Below are 17573 nucleotides of genomic sequence, written 5' to 3'. Positions count from 1 at the left end.
CTGCTTCGCTGTCCCTGTGAAGGCTTCCCGTCCTACAGGTCAGGCTGCTGTCCACGCATCCTGTACCTGGGCTGCCACTCCTGGCTCTTCCTCTGAGGGCGATGCCATGGTTTTTGTTCTTGGACTTGGAACTGTGTCTTGAGAAAGTGCCAGCTGCGAGTCTATGCCCTGCAAACGCCCCATGTTCTTATTACGTTACTGATTCTGTAATTCTTTGTATTTTTAGTGACGTTAATTGGGTGTTTTTTTAGTATTATTCAATAAAAGTAATAAAAATTCACTTTTAAAATTTGTAAGTTCCCCAAACTTGAATGAGAGAAGTAAATGTCATTTGTAATCTCTCTACCCAACTACACTGTTGGCAGATGTTTATGTATGACGTGTTATTCTGAAACAGTAAGAGCCATTTAAACCCACGTGTAGAATGTTTTTTGCAGAAACAGGCTTATGCTGTATGCAGTGTTGTATGATTTAGATTTACTATACGTATTTTTGTTTTATGATAGTCTTTTGGAATTGTAAGCTTAAGAATTAACTTGAGTTATTGTTGACTTGATTTTAATGATTTCTTCCGATCCAGAGCAGATAAAATTCCCCCATCTCTGTACGCCACCTACCGCCAAGCCTGCTCTGCGGCTGAAGAGAAGCCGGCAGGTAAGGTTAACTGGTTTTCAGCTACCAAGACGAGCACCTTCCTACCGCCTGACCACAAGATGTCTCCGTGACTCCTCAGTCCTCCCTAGTTTCGTTAGGTCATACTGGGTCCAGCCAGAGCTGCGGATTTAGAGACTGCCCAGCACTAGCACCAGACATGACACCAGGTGGGCCAAACGTGATGCCATCAGCTCCGAGGCTCCCAGTCGGAGGCCCCCAAGTTACCAAATGGAGCACTTTCCTAAAGCAGCACATGCTGTGTACAAAGTGCACTTTACCGTTTTTTACCTCAGCGCCCACTGAGGGTGTGACGGCCTTCTCTTTGCCTGTCCTGAGTTCAAGCTTTAAATTTAGGTGACCTCTCAGACACAGCAGCGAGGCTCCTGGCCTGTAGCGTTGACTGAAGCGTGTCGCAGATGGTGGTCTGTGACAGCTCTCTGACTGGACAGTTGGGTTCTTCGGTGGTGGATTGGAGATCTTTCTGCTTCTAGGGAACAGCGACGTAGACCCAGGTCAAATCTGAAAGGTTGCGGCAGTGAGGTGGTTGTGTTTGGAGCATTGGAGCAATGGGCAGACTTGTTGGTGTGTTCCGGCCCACTCTGCTCTGGCTGCTAAGGTGACTGAGAGGCATTGTCAGGCCTGGTTCCTCAGCAGTGTCACTTGACAAGTGGCAGGAGCAGCGCTATTGAAGCAGCTGGTGTCGGCTAGTTCACGTGTCAGCAGGGCCAGCTGTGCTCACAGAGGCAGTTGTGTTTTCTGTTTCGGTCCGGCAGAGCCCTCCTCTCACAAGCTGGGGCCACTTCTAGCAGCCATGGAGGCCCAGCGACCTGGGTGGGCAAAGGGCGGGTCCCAGACCTCACGCTGACGACAGCGGGGCTGGGGCTGCGGTGCGGGCCGCGCTCTCCCTCCCCGGCCCGTGGTCCCCATGTGGGGCCTTCAGAACGTTTTCTCCCTTAGAACCTGCTCCGATGGGCACAGAACAGAGCCCGAGGTTCTGTGTTGCCTGGTGTCACTCACGGGGGGGGCCTGTGTGAGGCCACTGCGCATACCTAATGTCCTCTCCAGTGACATCAGAACTTAAACTTGTTTTGTTTTAAAACACTGATTCTTGGTCTTTCATTTTTATGTTTTGTTTTTAACATCTCATGGCAAACAGTAATAGCACGGTGTTCCTCATCCCCGCCCTGCACCGTGCGCCGGGCTTCTGGCCTGTGTCCGTCAGGCACGTGCTCTGCACGCTGTGGCGCTGGACGCGCAGGACGCGCTTTTTCTGAAACTTGTGTACGAAGGCTTTGGTACCGAGCCTCAGGGCGGAGGGATCATCTCCTCTTTGTGCGTGGAAGTGGATAGGTGTGTGGGCAGCTGTGTGTGTTGCCTGTCTGGACTGGTTGTTGAAGTGACCCCCCGTCCCTCTGCTGCAGGTCCGGGAATGAAGGCGGACCCCAGCTGTGCAGAAGGACTGCTGGGACCGCTCACGGCCGCCCTGCAGGAGCTCAGAGCTGCCATGATGGACCCCGCCCAGTATGACGGTGAGGACGGGCGCGGGCAGGGCCGTCTACGTGGTGCTCGTGGGCCGGGCAGGCATGTCTGGCCATTGCTGGCGCTCAGTAGCCAGGCCACTCCCTCATTGTGCTAGTGGCCACTGCGTGTTCCCGCAATTCAGCATTTGGTCACAGAAGCCTGGCTGTGTGCGGGCGGGCGGGTTCAGTCAGCATGGGAGACCGCCGGGTTATTCAGGCCATCGCAAAGCCATGGTAGAAGGTGAATATTCTGCTGTCCGGCCCCCAGGAGGACAGTCGACGGGGAGGAGGCTGAGGGTCATTCCTGGGTGTGCGGTTTTCGCATCCCAGCTGCCTGAATCCCTGTGACACCCAGTGTGGGCCTCTGCTTCTGAGAGCCGGGAGGGCATGGCGGCTCTGACCACGGAGCTGGCACACCAGCGTGTGAAGTGAGACCAGTCCCGTGCCTCCTGGTTTCCGCCACGGAAAAGGCAGAACGCACAACACATGGGCCCCGCCTTTGCCTGGGAACTAGTCAGTTTTGCATGTCATGAATTCACCCCACCCCGGTAGCACAGTCCCTGTCCTATAGAGCCTCTCGGGGGAGACACAACAAACCGCCCAGTCCCGCTGCTCCCTGGGGCCTGGCCTCGGCGTGCCCCTTCAGAGCTGAGCTCCTGCAGAGCAGTGGCCAGCGGCCCCTCGGGTGCCCGACTTTGGCGCAGGCTCTGTGGCTCTCCGCGCTGGGCAGGCGCTGTGCAGCTGGGATGAGGAGCCTTTGGTTACAGTGAGGGGGAGTCGACAAGTGACTTCAGATGGGGAATTACCAAGTAAAAGTGCGCTTTGTGACAGTGAAGTGGTGTCTTGGCCTCTCACCTGGTGCAGGCGAGGCCTCTGGCCCTGGTCTGTCCGGGTCACATGCTCGTAGCAGTCTAGTCACAGCCGCCTGCAGGAGGGACCCTGAGTGGCCCAGGGTCCACGGCAAGTGGTGCCTCTAGGTGGCTGTGGTCAGCCGGCCCTCGGCCCCTGCCCCGCACGCCCCTGACCAGCTCCTGCATCTGCAGCAATATCTGCCCGAGTCGCGGTGATTTCCCAGAGACTCAGCTCTGCCTTGGGCCTCAGCGAAGACGACAGCAGCTCTGAGGTCACAAAGGTCCAGCTCAGTGTCCTTGTGCCAAAACTGGAGCAGCGGGAACAGAAGGTGTGTGCGGGACGCCAGCAAGGCACGGTGCGGGGAGGGTTGTGCGGGCAGAACGGAACACATGGGCCCGCTCTGCACTCTGATCGCCGTGTCAGGTGTGTGTGTGGAGACAGGACAGAGAGGGTCAGTGGCCCTGGCCTGTGTGTGTACTAACGTGACGTCCTTAAAGAGACCCAAAGCCTAACGTATTTACTCTTGGGCCTGCTTCCTGCTGTACAATTCCAAGAGTGGAGTTGGTGTGACACTTGCCTGTCATGTTCCTGGATGTGGGGATGAGGATCCTCGTACCAGTTTGCGCGGGAGCTTTCTCTCCGAATGCGGCCTGCATTGTGGTCTCCTTATTTCCGCTTTGGTCCTGCCCGTGTGGTTCGCGTGAACAATGCAAGGTCAGGTGCACACACGGTGCCCTCAGTGACATGTCTCTTCTCTCAGGTCGTGGATCTCCTGCTGACATCTTTTTGTCAGAACCTAATGGCAGCCTCCAGCTTTGCCCCACCAGACAGGTAGAGCTGGGAAGTTCCTGGGGACAGCCTGGTGCTCTGGGTGGGCCCTGTGTGGAGCACACCTCCTCTCCAGGCTCCAGGATGAGAGGCTGGCAGTCCCTAGTCCTCTGGCTTCCTGCTGTGCCAGTGACGTTTATCCGGTGGGGATATGGCAGAAGTGGAGCATTGCCACAGGAGACCCCGCTCTTTGGGGAATGGCCTGGTTCTTTCTGAGGCCTCCCATGCTGACTGTTCGTCCCCCAGACTCAGTGGGAGGGCTGGGCAGAACCAGGACTGGCCACTGTCTCTGCAGGCAGGGCTCCTGGGCCGCCCGCTTTGTGACGGCCACGTGTGGACACAGGCTGCTCCCCGCCGTGCTCACCAGGCTCTGCCAGTTGCTCCGCCACCAGGTAGGGCTGCCGCCTGTGCAGGGGGAAGCGGGCCTCGCCCCGCAGCCCGCACACCACTGGTCTCTTCTGCTCAGGGCCCGAGCCTCAGTGCCTCGCACGTGCTGGGGCTGGCCGCCCTGGCCGTCCACCTCAGCGAGGCCGGGCCTGCGTTCTCGGATGTGCATGTGAGCCCTCCTGCCCCTGCCAGGGGCTTGTCCATCCCCGACTTCTTCAGCAGCCTCCTGACCTGCGGGACCAAGGAGTCCACTCTCTTTTGCCTTAGGTGGGTGCGTCCTCCGCCTTGGCTGCTGGTCCCCACTCTGCCCACAGATTGTCACTCTTTACCATTTTGCTGTGTATCCTCCTAGAGTCTTGTTTGTGTGTATTTGTGTTTGTTTCTTTGTTTATAAAAATGAGATCGTACTTATTTGTTAACCTGCTGTTGAAGACGTTGACCCCGGACTGCAGTGTCCTTGTCCACTGCCCAGCATTCTCGGGGTCAGGGGTTGGCTTGCTCTACCCAGCATCCTGGCGCTGTGCTGTTCCCCAGGGGCAGACTCTACATGGGGGTGCCCTGTCCAAAGGCGCACTCTCCTAGAGGGTTCTGAGGTCACCCTGCGCATCTGCCGGCTTACACCCCACTGGGCCCTCACTGCGCCAGGCCTGGGGTGCAGCCAAGAGGCAGATGGCCCAGGACCCACCATGGTATTTTTGCAACACCAGTCAGTCCCCAGTGGGAGTCAGTCCTGTAGGGATTCCGCCCCCACTCTCTTCCTCGCCAATTGCCTGACTCCGCCCGCTTCTCTTCCCCCGACTTCACAGCCAACCAGGGCTGAGCAGGGGCTGCCGTGAGGCTGTGTGTAAAGCTGAGCATGCCTCTCTCTGGCTCCACGTACCCCTTTAGGAGGACGTGACTATTTGCTGACCCTGGGGGTCACGGAAGCCCTTTTACCCCCACCACTTCTCCCGACATCTCCTTTGTCCTCGTCGTGGGTCTTTCTGCAGAGAAAGCAAGCCCTTATTTGCAGAGTCCAAGTGTTCACACATCTTCTGAGTCTCTGCCTTCGGTATGGACAGAGCTCAGGCTGGACGCTGTGCCGTGGGGGCTGCTTCCCAGTGCTCAGAGGGCTGAAGCCAAGGACTGACCTCAGGCCACGTGGTTTCAAATGCTCTCAGTTCACTTGTGACATTTGGACTTTTTTTTCATCCCTTATTGTGCATGGATCACATTTGTGCGTTTTAATTTCTGCTTTCTATTTTCAGATTTTGTACGGCGGCAATTTCTTACTCTTTGTGTAAGTTTCCATCTCGGTCACACGACACTTGGTACAGCTGTTTATCGCCAGGCCTTATAAAAAAGGTAGGTCTGTCGGGTCCTTTCTTCCGTCCCCCTGTGAGTCTGCAGCTTTCTGCAGGAGTCCGAGGCCCTTGCTCTGTTATTCACCTGCTGTTTCCTAGGAGCAGCCTCAGCTGCCTGCTTGGGCCGAACGCTGCCTTTCCTCTGTTCTCTGTGTTCAAATGAGGGGTGTAAGACAACAACTACAGGTGCCCTCTCTATTCTTAAAGAAGCATATGCTAATATTTATAAAACAAGTGAATTAAAAAATAAATATTCATAAAAAGTATGTCCCCGTTTAAAGAATGCCAAATTTCCTTTAGAGTTCCCTCGTCTACTGAATGTTTGTTACATTCAGTAGAAGACGAGATACTGAAAGATGCATGCTAGAAATCTTAAACATCGAAAGTGAAGGCGAGGTCGTGGCGGAACCGGTGTTCCTCCTTCCGCGGGTTCTTAGGGAACGTCCCTGGTGAGGTTTAAACCTGGTTCTCGAGTCCAGGCTCCACAGTAGTATCAACTGAGAGGCTTTTAAAGGCACAGACTCTTGGTCGTTGGAGCTTAGTCCCAGATCTCCGAATTTTAAAGCATGGAGCAAAGCGTAGGAGTCCAGACGGGGAGGTCCCCAGCTCCACTTTCCAGTTCCACTTACCGTGTGACCCAGCGCTGTCCCCATGGTCCTCAGTAAATACGGGGCAATGTCACCTTAGCACATCCCCGGTCAGCTTATCCGATGGGCACACTTTTCAGTGCCAGCGAAGTCTGCGGGGCGGCACCACCCAGCAGAAGGGGCTGGGACCCAGCACTTCAGCTTCCCAGCGCGCAGCCCAAGAGGACTTGCCCGCATGCACCAAGCCCTCCCTGAGGGCTCCTCGCCTGGACGCAGTCTGTGACTGGACAGCTCGCCCCGCGCGAGGTTGCCGAGGCCCCAGCAGGTGACACAGGGTCTCTGCCGGGCCTGGCCGGTCGTGCGTGCGTCCTCAACCTCTCACAGCGAACACGTCGCCCCCTTTCAGTTTCAGTTCACTGTGCTCAGATTGTTCTCAGAAGCCCGAGACCCCCTCTCCTGGGGCGACGCAGCCAGCCCTCCCTGGAGGTCCTTGTACCCGCCCCCTGCAGACTGGCAGCAAGCTGCCCTCCGTCTCTGGAGACACAGAACCTTCCAGGAGCTGCTGAAGGAGAAAGGATTTCATGTAGGTCCCCTGTCCCCTCCTTGCTTCTCACCTCGCCGGCTCTCGGGTGCGCAGGTGCAGATCTGCGGGCTCCTGGCCTGGGGCGCCCGAGCAGCGCTGACGTGGCTTTGGTGGAAACTTCTAGGGATCATTGTTGGTTCATATGCCAGTGTAGGAGACCAGACAGAAAGATGCCCAGTTTCCCCCGACAGTCACAGTTTGCAGAGAACTTTAAGGGTGGATAAAAATGTCCTTTACATCCGCCAGGATCTGTTTGGTGCTGGCCTTTTGGAGTGCAGCCACTGGGAGCCCCTGGCGCGCCCCCGCCCACGTGCACACGCCACCCGTCCCTACCGCCTGTCACAAGCTTCACTTATTCTTGGATGGTTGCCTGCTTGTCTTAGTCTTCAGAGAGAAAGTTCTCAATTGGCTTATTGTTTTCAATTTTTTTCTATTCTCTGGCAACTACCAGTTACATGCGAGGTCCGACGGCCTCTATGGGGCGGCAATGACATGGAGCTCAGCCGGTGCCTCAGCTGTGCCGCCGAGCCCGCGTCGGCTCTGTGTCACCGCGGCTTCGCCCCTCCTGGTTTTACTGCACGTGTCCCTGAGCAGAGCGCTGCTGCGTGCCACCCACCCTTGGCCTTCACTCTGCTGGGACCTGCTGCATGCACGTTTCTACGACGTGCTTTCCTGCATGCAATGTGAGGTCCATGCTGATGTGTGCAACCGCTCCAAGAATTTTAAAACAAGAAGTCCGCCCTGTGGATGCTGGAAGCATGTAGTGTACCAAGTCTACTCTTTGGCTGGTCACTGAGCTCCAGGGACTAGGTGTCGCTGAGCAGAAGACGGAGGTCCGCGGACACCCGGGGGAACCACCCGAGCCAGCAGGACGCCCCGCCTCGGTCAGCTCCATGTCAGGGTTCAGTTGAGCAGCACGTCAGCTCTCCATCAGGCCCGGTGTCAGTGCCGCAGTCCAGCGGCGGGGACAGCTTGAGGACAGGGACCCTAACACGAGTGAGGGCACCATCCTGTGCGATTCACTTCGGCTGCGGCGTCGGCACAGTAGCGACACACTTGGCCTGTGTCTGTCATCGCTGTGGTGTTGAGCCGGCCCTTTTCTCTCAGTTAACTTACAGAGACTGGTTACAGCTGGAACTGGAAATTCGCCCTGACATGGATTCTCTTTCAGATATGGACAGGTAAGTGTTTAAAGCGTTCTGCCCTTTAAAACGTTGCATAGTTTCCTACATTGTCTTAAATCTCGAGTTCTGTCATATCCTCAATCAAACGTTTAGTTTAGTGTATTAGCTATGAGTACAATTTCATTCATCCATTCCTTTCTTCAAGACACATTTATTGACCTCCCATTTGCTGGACACTTCTAGGATGTTCTAGAAGCTGGGGATGCAGCATAAATGAGATAAGCCTGCTCGCGCGGCAGACAGGCGCGTGTGAGACACACAGGACTCTCCACTGGCACTTCCTCCCCCAACACTGCAAACCGGGCAGTCTGGTGCCGGGGCACACACACTTGTACACCTGTGTGGGCCTGGGGACAAGCAGGGGATGGGTTAGTGGGAGGGGCGCCCAGGAAGACAGCAGACTGGGCCGTGAGAGAGAATGCCTGGGGCGGGGCAGCAGGGGCAGCGAATACCCGTCCCCGAGGTGGGCGCAGGGAAGTCTGCGTGTGTGAGGGGCCGCGGCAGGGGGGCCCGACCGTGCTGAGTCCTGCTGCGGGAGCCCGCGAGCGTCCTCGTCGGTGGCCCTGGGTCCATCATCCGTATGGGAAGAGCAGACTCAGCCTGCTGAGGGGGCAGAGGGCTGGACACGTGCCACGTAGAGCACTGGCCCTGAGTGGTGGCACCAGGAGTAGCTAAATCAAGGCTGGGCCCCTGGATTTGGGGGTGCAGAAGTCAAGGTGAAGGGCAGGGAGAAAAAAATGTGCTACGGGGAGCCCCATGGGGGATAGGATCCCAAGGGGGCAGCCGCGTGCCCAGAGACCCTCCCGCACACGCACGTGCTGCCTGTCCCCACCCTCGTCTCCCAGGGTCAGGTTCTGGACGGAACAGGTAGAGACGGTGAGAGGGGGACACAGCTGTGGCGATAAAAACAGCAACTAATTGCTTTTTCCAAGAAAATGGCTTTTCGTTTTTCTGTTCTGGTTTGCACGCCCGCCGTGGGAGTGCTTTATGCACACGCTCACGTGTCCGGGGGTCCCCTCCCTTTCTCACCTCTCTCGTCTGATGTGAGGGTCCTGACCCTTTAACTCACCCTGAGCCCCTGCGTGTGAAGGTTGTGTTCAGACCTGGGCTGGCATTTCCCTCCTTTTCTTCTTGAGTCACAAGCAACACTCGGATGTGCCCCGCGTGGGTGCCGGGGGCAGCCCAAGCCCTCATCATCCCGGCCCCTCGCCCACTTGCCCCCTTGCGGTGTTGGAGCTGCGTCCGGTGCGGCCTTCCTCACACTGCAATGTGGGCGGTTTGCAGTCCGTCTTTCCTCAGACCTTTCCTGTGGGCTCCTGTCCAGACCTGACACCTTCGCTGTTGGACCTGGGGGCAGGTCACAAAAGCCTGGCGGACTCTTCAGCCTCTGTTCCCCAGCTCAGCAAGCGAGCCCCGGCAGTTGCCCAGCTGGGTGGCCCCAAGGGGACCATGATCGTGGTAGAGGGCCTTCCTGCAGCTCCGGCACCCCTGGCCCCCGTTGGTGCTTGCCCTCACTGTGGGCTCCCCTCCCGGCTCCGGGACCCCTGGCCGGTGGCCTTTCGCAGCACGGACCTCACTGTTCCCTGCCAGGTGGCATTTCCACCATTGGGCCATCCACGAGCGTTTCCTGCCCGAGCCATCTGCTGCAGGCGGCTGCGACGGCGACCTCGAAACAGCATGCACCGTGCTTGTCGACACGCTGCTGGACTTCTGCCACAGGTCAGGGACGCTAATGCCCCTTCGTGTTCCCAGCAGCCTGTGGGAGTGCCAGCTCCTCCTCGTTGTCACCAGCACTGGTTACTTGACTTTGCTTTTCCTAGCACATGTGCAGTGACGTACGTCATTTACGGTTTTGATGTGTTTTTTCTCTATGGCTAATGACACTGAGCACCTTTTCATTTGTTGAATTCGTGTGTTTTCTTTGGAAAACGTCTACTCAGATCCCTTGCCCATTTGTAATCGGGTTATTTGTTTTACTAAGTTGTTTTTTGTGTGTTCCGGACAGCAGGCCCTTGTTGGATGAGTGAGTCACATGTTCGCTTCCATTCTGAGTCACCTTTTCACTCCCTCGGTGGAGTAGTTTAATGCACAAAACTTTAACATTTTCGTGACGCCCAATTCACTTGTTTTTAGCCTTAGATCTTACACTTAGGCCTTTGACCCATTCGAGTCACGTTTTGTGGATGGCGCATGTCAGGGACCCAGTGCTGCTCCCGCATGGGGATGTCCACTTTTCCTAGCACCTTTCGTCGAGGAGACTGTCCTTTCCCCACTGAACGGTCTTGGCACCCTCGTCAGAAATCAGCCCAGCATGCGTGAGGGTTCATTTCTGGGCTCGCGTGTCGGTCCACGTGTCGACCCCACACTGTGTTGTTACTGTAGTTTCGCACTTAGGTTTAAATTGGGAAATACGAGGCCTCCGACTTGGTTCTTTTTCAAAATCGTCACGGCTATTCCGGGTTCTTTGCAATTCCATCTGAATCTAGGGTCAGCTTGTCAATGTCTACAAATCAGCCAGATTCTGATGGGGCAGCGTTGTATCTGTAGATCCATTTAGGTGGCATCGCCATCTTAACGCTCTTTTCCTATTTATGGACATGGGTGTCTTTACTTTTATTTAGGGCTTTTTAAAATTTTTTCCAACAGTGTAGTTTGAAGCATATGTCTTGCCCCTCCTTGGTTAAATTTATTCTTAAGTATTTTATTCTTTTTAACAGTATTGTAAATGAGGTTATTGTCTTAATTTCATTTTTGGATTACTTGTTACTAGTGTGTAGAAATATAACTGATTTTTATGTGTTGATTTCCTATCTACAATTCACTGAACTAATTGATTTGCTTTTATACTTTTTTATTGTGGGTTCTTTAGGGTTTTCTATATATTAGATCATGTCATCTGTGAATAGAGATGGTTTAATTTTTACTTCCTTTCTACCTGAATGCCTTTCCTTCTCTTTCTTGCTGGAACCTCCACTGTAGTGCTGAGTGGGAGCAATGAGAGGCGACATCTTTGTCTTTGTCCTGATCTTAGGAGGAAAGTTCCAGTCTTTCCTCGTTACGTGTGACGTCAGCCGTGGTTTGTCATCGATGCCCTTTATTGGGTTGAAGAAGTTCCCATCTACCAGTTCGTTGTGCGTTTTTAATCATGAAGAACGTTGAGTTCTGTCTGTGTATATTGAGGTGATCCTGTGGGTTTTGGTTTTTATTCTATTGATATATGTATCATTTTCAGATTTTTAACCAACCTTGCGTTCTTGGGATAACTCCTACCAGGTCATGGTTCGCGATTGTTGCTCTGTGTTGCTGGATGGGGGTGGCGAGTCTTGGGTCACAGGTTTTACGGTTTATTGGTTACTGCGTCAGTGGTCCCCAGTGCCGCCTTGGCCTTGTGGCCACGCACCACTGGAGACAGGAAGAGAAGCAGGGACCTCAGCACAGTGGGGAGACACTCAGGCTTTCCCTGCGTTTGCGTTTCAGTTCACAGAGTCGCGAGCACGCGGAGGATTCTGGTTTGGTTCTCGGGGGCTGCACGTGGAATCGGGATATTCTCTCCAGGCTGCAGGTGAGTTAGAAGATGCGACACGCGGTGTGTTCACCGCTTCGGGACACCTGTGAGATACTATGAATGTCCGTAACAGGCCCCAGGCAACTGAGCAGGATGGAAACTGACGTGACGCACACGATGGCAGAGCCAGGGCGACAGTGTGCTCTGTGAGTGAACCCAGGGAACGTCGTGAAAGGACAGGCACAAGAGCTGTATTTCTGGAATCACCTCCAGGCTTTGGGACGTTGAAATCTGAAAATAGAGGCGATTAAGAAATGCTGGTGTTGCTCACGACGCGGTCGCTGCTCCACTTGTTCTGGTCCATTTGTCTGGCGCAGGCCCTGGCGCAGGGTCACGAGCTTGCGGGGTTTGGAGGTCAGAAGACTGCTCTGTCCCAGTGTCGTTTGGTGCCTCAGGCGGCAGGGGCGCGTCGCTCTCCTCAGCCCTCTCCGGGGCACCAAGTCATCCCTGAGCGTGAGCTCTGCGTCAGATCGCAGGCCGAGGCCCCGCCCGTCTCCGCGGCCCCCTAGTGCAAGGGTCCAGTGCGGTGTTCGCTTCCTGGCAGTGAACTTGCTGCCGCTCTTTAGAAAATGTGCGGAATGGAAGGGAGACCGTGGAGGGCGTGCTTTGGAGTACTTGGGAGAATTTACTTACAAACTTGTAAAAACCCTACAAAAAAGAAACCCTATTCCCCGCCCCTCATCTTGACCTCTTGCCGTCCATGTCTGTGATACTGATGTGGAAGGGCGTGACGGAGGGACAGGCACAGTATGAGTCGTGCGTGGCGGGTGATGACGGGGCGCGTGGCTGCTTCTCCGCATCAGCGTGTGCAGGAGATGTGTGCCGGTGTCACACGTTTACCAGGTGCTCGCTGTGTACCTGCCTTGCATGTAATTCACCCTCAGGTGTGTGCACATACACTACGGGGACAGAGCAAATGAGAAATGGGGTAAAATGTCAGCTGTAAGTGAAGCCGAGTGAAGGTGTCCTTTGTTCTAGTCATATTTTTGCAAATTTTTGCAATTTCCCAATGATTTTCAAGTGATAAGGACTTGTGCCACTTGCTCTTCTTAGCCTTGGTAGAGCCCTCCCTCCCAGGCCCATCTCAGGGTCCCCACTGGGACTGACAGAAGCCCCAAGGACTCTGTTTTCGTGTCTGGGAACAGATGAAAGTATGCGAGCGCCTTGGCCTTGCTGTTTTCCAGGAGATGGTGGTCGACCTGGAGCAGGGCCCAGCGGCACCCCATGGCCCTTCCCCCGCTGGGGGGCACTTCCTTTTCAGGATTTTCCGCAGACGGCTCCAAGCTCTGGCAAGCGGGTGGGATGTGGCCTCCCGTCTTCAGAGACAGCGGGAGCTACTCATGTACAGACGGTAATAGCACCGTGCGCCCCCTGCTCCCCAGCCCATGCCGGCACCTCCTTGGGGTTCTCAGAGACAGCAGGGCCTAGGGCTGTAGAGAGCACTTGGGATTAAAGCCTCCTGCTCAGACTCAGGAATCTGTCCACTGAAAGACACAGCTTAAAAGAACTCTCGTCAAGACAGGGAGACCCGAGGTCTCAGATGTCACGCGGCCGCACTTAACGACAGTGACACGATGCCGTTTCTGTTCCGGGGAGGGGGGGGGCTGCTCTCTTAGACCGGTGTGTCCTTGCACTTGGTTCTTCCACAACTTGCGATTTGGCTTTTGGGTGACACATTCTGAGTGTCTGCGGTGGGGCCCAGGTGCTGAGCACAAGCCCTCGTGGGGACAGCGGGGCTGCAGACCCGAGGTGCTCGCGGGAAGCAGAGGCAGCCATGCCTCCGCCGTGGACACAGTGCCTTCTCTCCAAGGATCCTGCTTGGCCTGCCCCCGTCTGTTCTTGTCAGTAGCCCCCGGGCAGAGCAGCCAGCTGCCCCCAACTGTGACGAGTTCTTCCACTTGGTCAACTCTGAGCTGGTAGGTGCAGGGCAAGTGACCTTGGGACAGAAGGGTGATGTATTTTCCTGGTTTTCAGAAATGCACAAGTATCACGAGAGTGAACTAAGGTTCCATCCAGTCAGGCAGAGCCATAGAAGGGGACCCGGGAAGCAGAGGGGACGTAGCAAGTTTACATTTGTACCAAAGGCTGTTTTCCTCGGAGTTCCCAAATGCTGTTGGAAGCTGTCAGAGGAGGTCCAAGGACAGCAGAGACGTGCAGGCTGAGCCGCCAGGCCGCCCTGCCTTCCTGCAGCCCGCGTTAGCACGAGCTGGCAGGCGGGGGTCTGGCGCACAGGGAGCCATGTGCAGAGGCAGTGAGTGGGGACGGTTCCTGACAGTGTGTGCTGTGACCAGGCCGCTGTCTTCACAGCTGTTTCCCCAACAGCTCAGCCCTCTGAGCAGATGCTGTCCCGCGCCCTCTTGGTCCCTTCTCACTGGACTGAACTGTTTTGCAGAGAAACTTGTATTTGCACGGAGGCACCCTGACCCACGCGGTCGTCGTCCACTTCTTCCGGGTAAGTCCCTCTCCCTCTGCACCTCCCACGTGCTTGCTCAGACCCCCCGGCTCCTCGCATCTGGTGGCACTGTGAAGCCAGCATTTCAGGGCCCACGTGAAACCGCTAAACTTCTGGCACATTCCCTTCTGCAGGGACTGCTCAACGCCTGCTTACGATGCAGAGACCCCTCCCTGGCGGCCAACCTGGCCCTGACCTTGTGCCAGACCGAGTGCCCTTTGGTTCTGACCTCCGCCCTGGTAGGCCCAGCCGCCCTCGGGGTGTCACCAGCAGCTCAGGGCCACCTGGGGCTTCCCGGTGACATGTCCTTTACCCCACTTAACCCTCACTCTAGTTGCTGTGCTTTGGGAACAGTGGGGGGAAGAAGGACATGTGAGGACGTGATGGGGGGGGTGACAGGTCCCCTGCCTGCATCCCTGCGCCCCTCAGGAAGCATCGAGACCTGAAAACAGCAAAAGGCTTGTTCAGCCACGTGCTGTCATCCTGCATCGGCTGCAGTTGGGCATGAGCGCCCATGCCGTCCCAAGATCTAGGCCGTTTGCTCCGGCCGCTGTCCCAGCTGCTGTCTCGGGACTTGCCGGCCCTCGTGTGAGCAGACGTGCCAGAATCGAGGGCGTGCGTCCTCTCCTCCTCCCCCACAGCCACACGCTCCAGCCCAGCCGGAGCCTCTGGCTCAGTTGGGCGGAATGCCCTGGAAGCCAGCTGTGCTGTTTGTAACACACCCACCCGAGTAGGATGTTGGAGGGCTGGACCCAGTTCTGGGCAGAGGGGCCAGCTGCACACACACAGGGTGAACCTCAGGCAAGGCCTTCCCGTCCAGTCCAGTGTCCTCTGCGCATGGGGAGGGGTGTGCCTCGTGGAATGGCTCCGAGCCTTAACCGGGGTACGTGAGCCTGCCCTTGACGTCATGAAGCGTTGGGGCTGGCGCCCATCTCTCCCCCTGACCTGCCGTGGTCACGAGCACAGTCAACCCGGACGTGCTGACGTGTGATCTTTCTCTCCGGGAGCTGTGGTGGCCACGCCTGGAACGCGAGCTCCGCTGTCGCTGGAGGTGCGTCCCGGGCCCCCTGCCCCGAGAGCTGCAGAGGCTGCACGAGGCCCAGCGGTTCGCCCAGAGGTGGGTGCCGGCGCTGGGTGCTCAAGGGGCCTGCGGGCTGGGGAAGAACTGAGCTCACAGGCTCCTGAGAAGTTCCAGAACATTCTGGGAGAGAGTCCAGCCTAATTAACTAGTTAAACCGTGCTGAGGCTTCCTGGCCACCTGCCGTCTCCCCTCACTCCAGAGTGGGCCCGCGGACTGTCCCTCCTGGCACATAGGTGGCCCCCTGACCCGTGCTCTGCTTGTTCTCTCTAGGATGACCCTGTGAGCCTAGTGCCAGGCTCAAGTCCTCAGTGTCCTGCTGGACTTGGGGGTGACGTGTGCTTAGAGGTGATCAGAAGGACTGCTGGTCTCCAGCCTCCTTACATCTCTGTGACGCGAGATTTCATCCCTAGTGGGCACCTGCGTCTCCCAGCAGGGTCGGGGTCTGGGGTGCTGGGACTCTTAGAAGATCAGAGTGAGTCCCGCCCACCAACCCTAAGTCCACAGAGACGCAGCAGATGTCAGTCTCCTAAGTCGCTGTGCAACTCCACCAGTAGCTTCCAGCCATTGTGAGCCGCTGGGGCGCCTTTTTGAGCATCAGACTGCGGTCAGTAGGGCTGAGCAAGCAGGAGGGTAGGTGCACCAGGGTCCAGGTGCTGCACCCTGGGTGACGAGCCTGTGACCCATGACCTCCTTTCAAAGCTCAGGCAGTTCGGACCAGGCGCCTCACCAGGCCTTCCTGCTTCACCGTGTCCTCGGCACAGAGGCATGCTAGCAAGCCGGAAACGGTCCTATACCAAGGTCGGGCCCGTGACAGGCTTGGCCTCTGCAGACTTGGCCTCTGCCGGCTCTGAAGCTCCTCTCCAGCCATACTGGGGGTGGGCGGGACTGACATCGGGACAGTTACAGGAATGAGGACTTTAGGTTTTCGTGGCGACATGGTGGTGAGGCTCCTGTGATGACACATCTCTTTACCTCCCAGCTTCCTCTCCCCTGACGCAGCATCTCCAGCGTCCCCCGCACCACGCCCGGCCTGGGTCTCTGCTGCCGCGCTGTACTTCGCAATTCAACGAGCCGGGGAAGCAAACCGGATCGGCCTGGAGAAGCTGGTCTGCCAGGGGGAGGAGGCAAGGAGAGAATTCTTCCACTTTTCCTTTTCCTGGCAAGCTCGTGTCCGTGTTCTGATCAGCGCTGTTTCTCAGGGTTCACCTAAATGCACTGAGCTTTTCTGAGGACGGACGGCAAGTTTGCAGTTCTTGTCACTTTATTCAGAAGTGAAACTTACTGGGCTTATAGGTTTAATAAGACTGACTCTCAAGTTCACTGGTAAAAAGAGTGCCTTACGTTTCAGTTTTGAAGTGTTTCTAGTTAGCATTATGTTTGCCACAACCCAGGGCGGGGCCGTCTGCTGTCCAGTGGAAGCTTTGTGCCCCATTTCCGTAGCTCGGTCTGCGGTCTGCGTGCACTTAGGCTGCCGAGACAGGGCGGTGCGAGGAGGGTGGGGCAGCTGGCGCCTGGGGCCGTTCTGAACTCTGGACTCGGAGCCCCTCACTCAGGGGAGGGGCGCCCGTGAGTTAGTGGACAGCCAGCCCTGTGGCGCTCCCACCAGCTTCTCCCCCGCTAAGCCGCTGGCTCTGTAAACGCGAGGGTCCTGTCAGCTTGGCACGTCAGCGCCCGCCTGACAGCCGAGGCCCCTGCCGAGCCTAGTCTTTCTGGTAATTATAACCTACAGTAAGCAACCTCCAGAGGTTCTTCCAAGTGTGCGTTCAGGTTGTGTGTGTCTAAAGGGCTGTGAATGACTCCAGAGTCCCCAGGCCTGGTGTGCCGAGGGGACAGGGTCCACAGAGACCCCACACAGCGGGGTATGCCCCTGGGGCCCCTGCCTGTGGGTTCGTCTCCGGGGTGTAGACACTTCTGGACGGGGAGTGAGGCTGGGCAGCTGGCACGGCCGGTCCCTCACTGCTGTCGCTTTGCCGTCGCTTAAAGATAAGCGTGAAATGACCCGGGCAGTGCTGCTTTATTCTCAATTAAATTGTTTAGAAGGGATCGGAAAGTTTTCTCCCTGAGATCGACTTAAAGGAGCGACTTAGACCCAGACCTGCAGATGCTGAGGAGGGACACGTGCGCCCCTGGGTTGGGGTCACTGGGCGGGAACAGAAGGCACAGGCAGCGATGTTCTCAGTGTCCCCGTCCGCATTTGCAGCTGTTGGTTTTCCTGTTCTTCTTTTCCTTGATGGGCCTGGTGTCGTCACATCTGACCCCACACGTAAGTCAGCCCTCGCTGTGGGTGGGCGTCTAGGTGCTTGAAATCACAGGTCCCGTTCCCTGAAGACCTCCAGAGTCAGGGTGGGGCTCTGGAAGCCCATTCTGAAGGGTTCTCAGGAGAGTCGGGTGCTCACTCAAGTGGCAACACCTAGACCACGAGCCTCTGTTCTGAACTTGGGCACTGAGGACCCCTGGTCGCCTCCTCCTGCCCGAGCCCCGTCCTCTGGAGGCCTATGGGGCATCAGCACTCAGACTTGGGAAGGGCTCCCATCGGT

General features: G+C 56.6%; 1 protein-coding gene across 13 annotated transcripts in view; it reads left to right on the top strand.

The window, feature by feature from the left end:
- The window catches only part of FANCA (FA complementation group A), a 43317-nt gene that overhangs the window by 22357 nt on the left and 3387 nt on the right, over positions 1-17573 (top strand). The window contains exons 21-39 of one of the 13 annotated variants that reach the window (XR_005649407.1): positions 581-654; positions 2076-2183; positions 3218-3354; positions 3787-3857; positions 4150-4246; positions 4321-4508; positions 5489-5585; positions 5684-5770; positions 6578-6754; positions 7862-7935; positions 9529-9657; positions 11416-11500; positions 12688-12854; positions 13314-13419; positions 13896-13955; positions 14090-14194; positions 14963-15072; positions 16016-16274; positions 17237-17299. Coding sequence is in view for 7 of the 13 variants with exons in the window: in XM_039846564.1 (XP_039702498.1) it covers positions 581-654; positions 2076-2183; positions 3218-3354; positions 3787-3857; positions 4150-4246; positions 4321-4508; positions 5489-5585; positions 5684-5770; positions 6578-6754; positions 7862-7935; positions 9529-9657; positions 11416-11500; positions 12688-12854; positions 13314-13419; positions 13896-13955; positions 14090-14194; positions 14963-15072; positions 16016-16160; positions 17237-17299 (2080 nt within the window). In the remaining 6 variants the exon portion in view is untranslated. The other 12 variants (XM_039846564.1, XM_039846565.1, XM_039846566.1 and 9 more) reach the window with 12 other exon arrangements.

Source organism: Pteropus medius, unplaced genomic scaffold, assembly GCF_902729225.1.
Source record: "Pteropus medius unplaced genomic scaffold, Ma_sr-lr_union100, whole genome shotgun sequence".
Classification (NCBI taxonomy): Eukaryota; Metazoa; Chordata; class Mammalia; order Chiroptera; family Pteropodidae; genus Pteropus; species Pteropus medius.
This window is presented reverse-complemented; position numbering and strand designations above follow the sequence as displayed.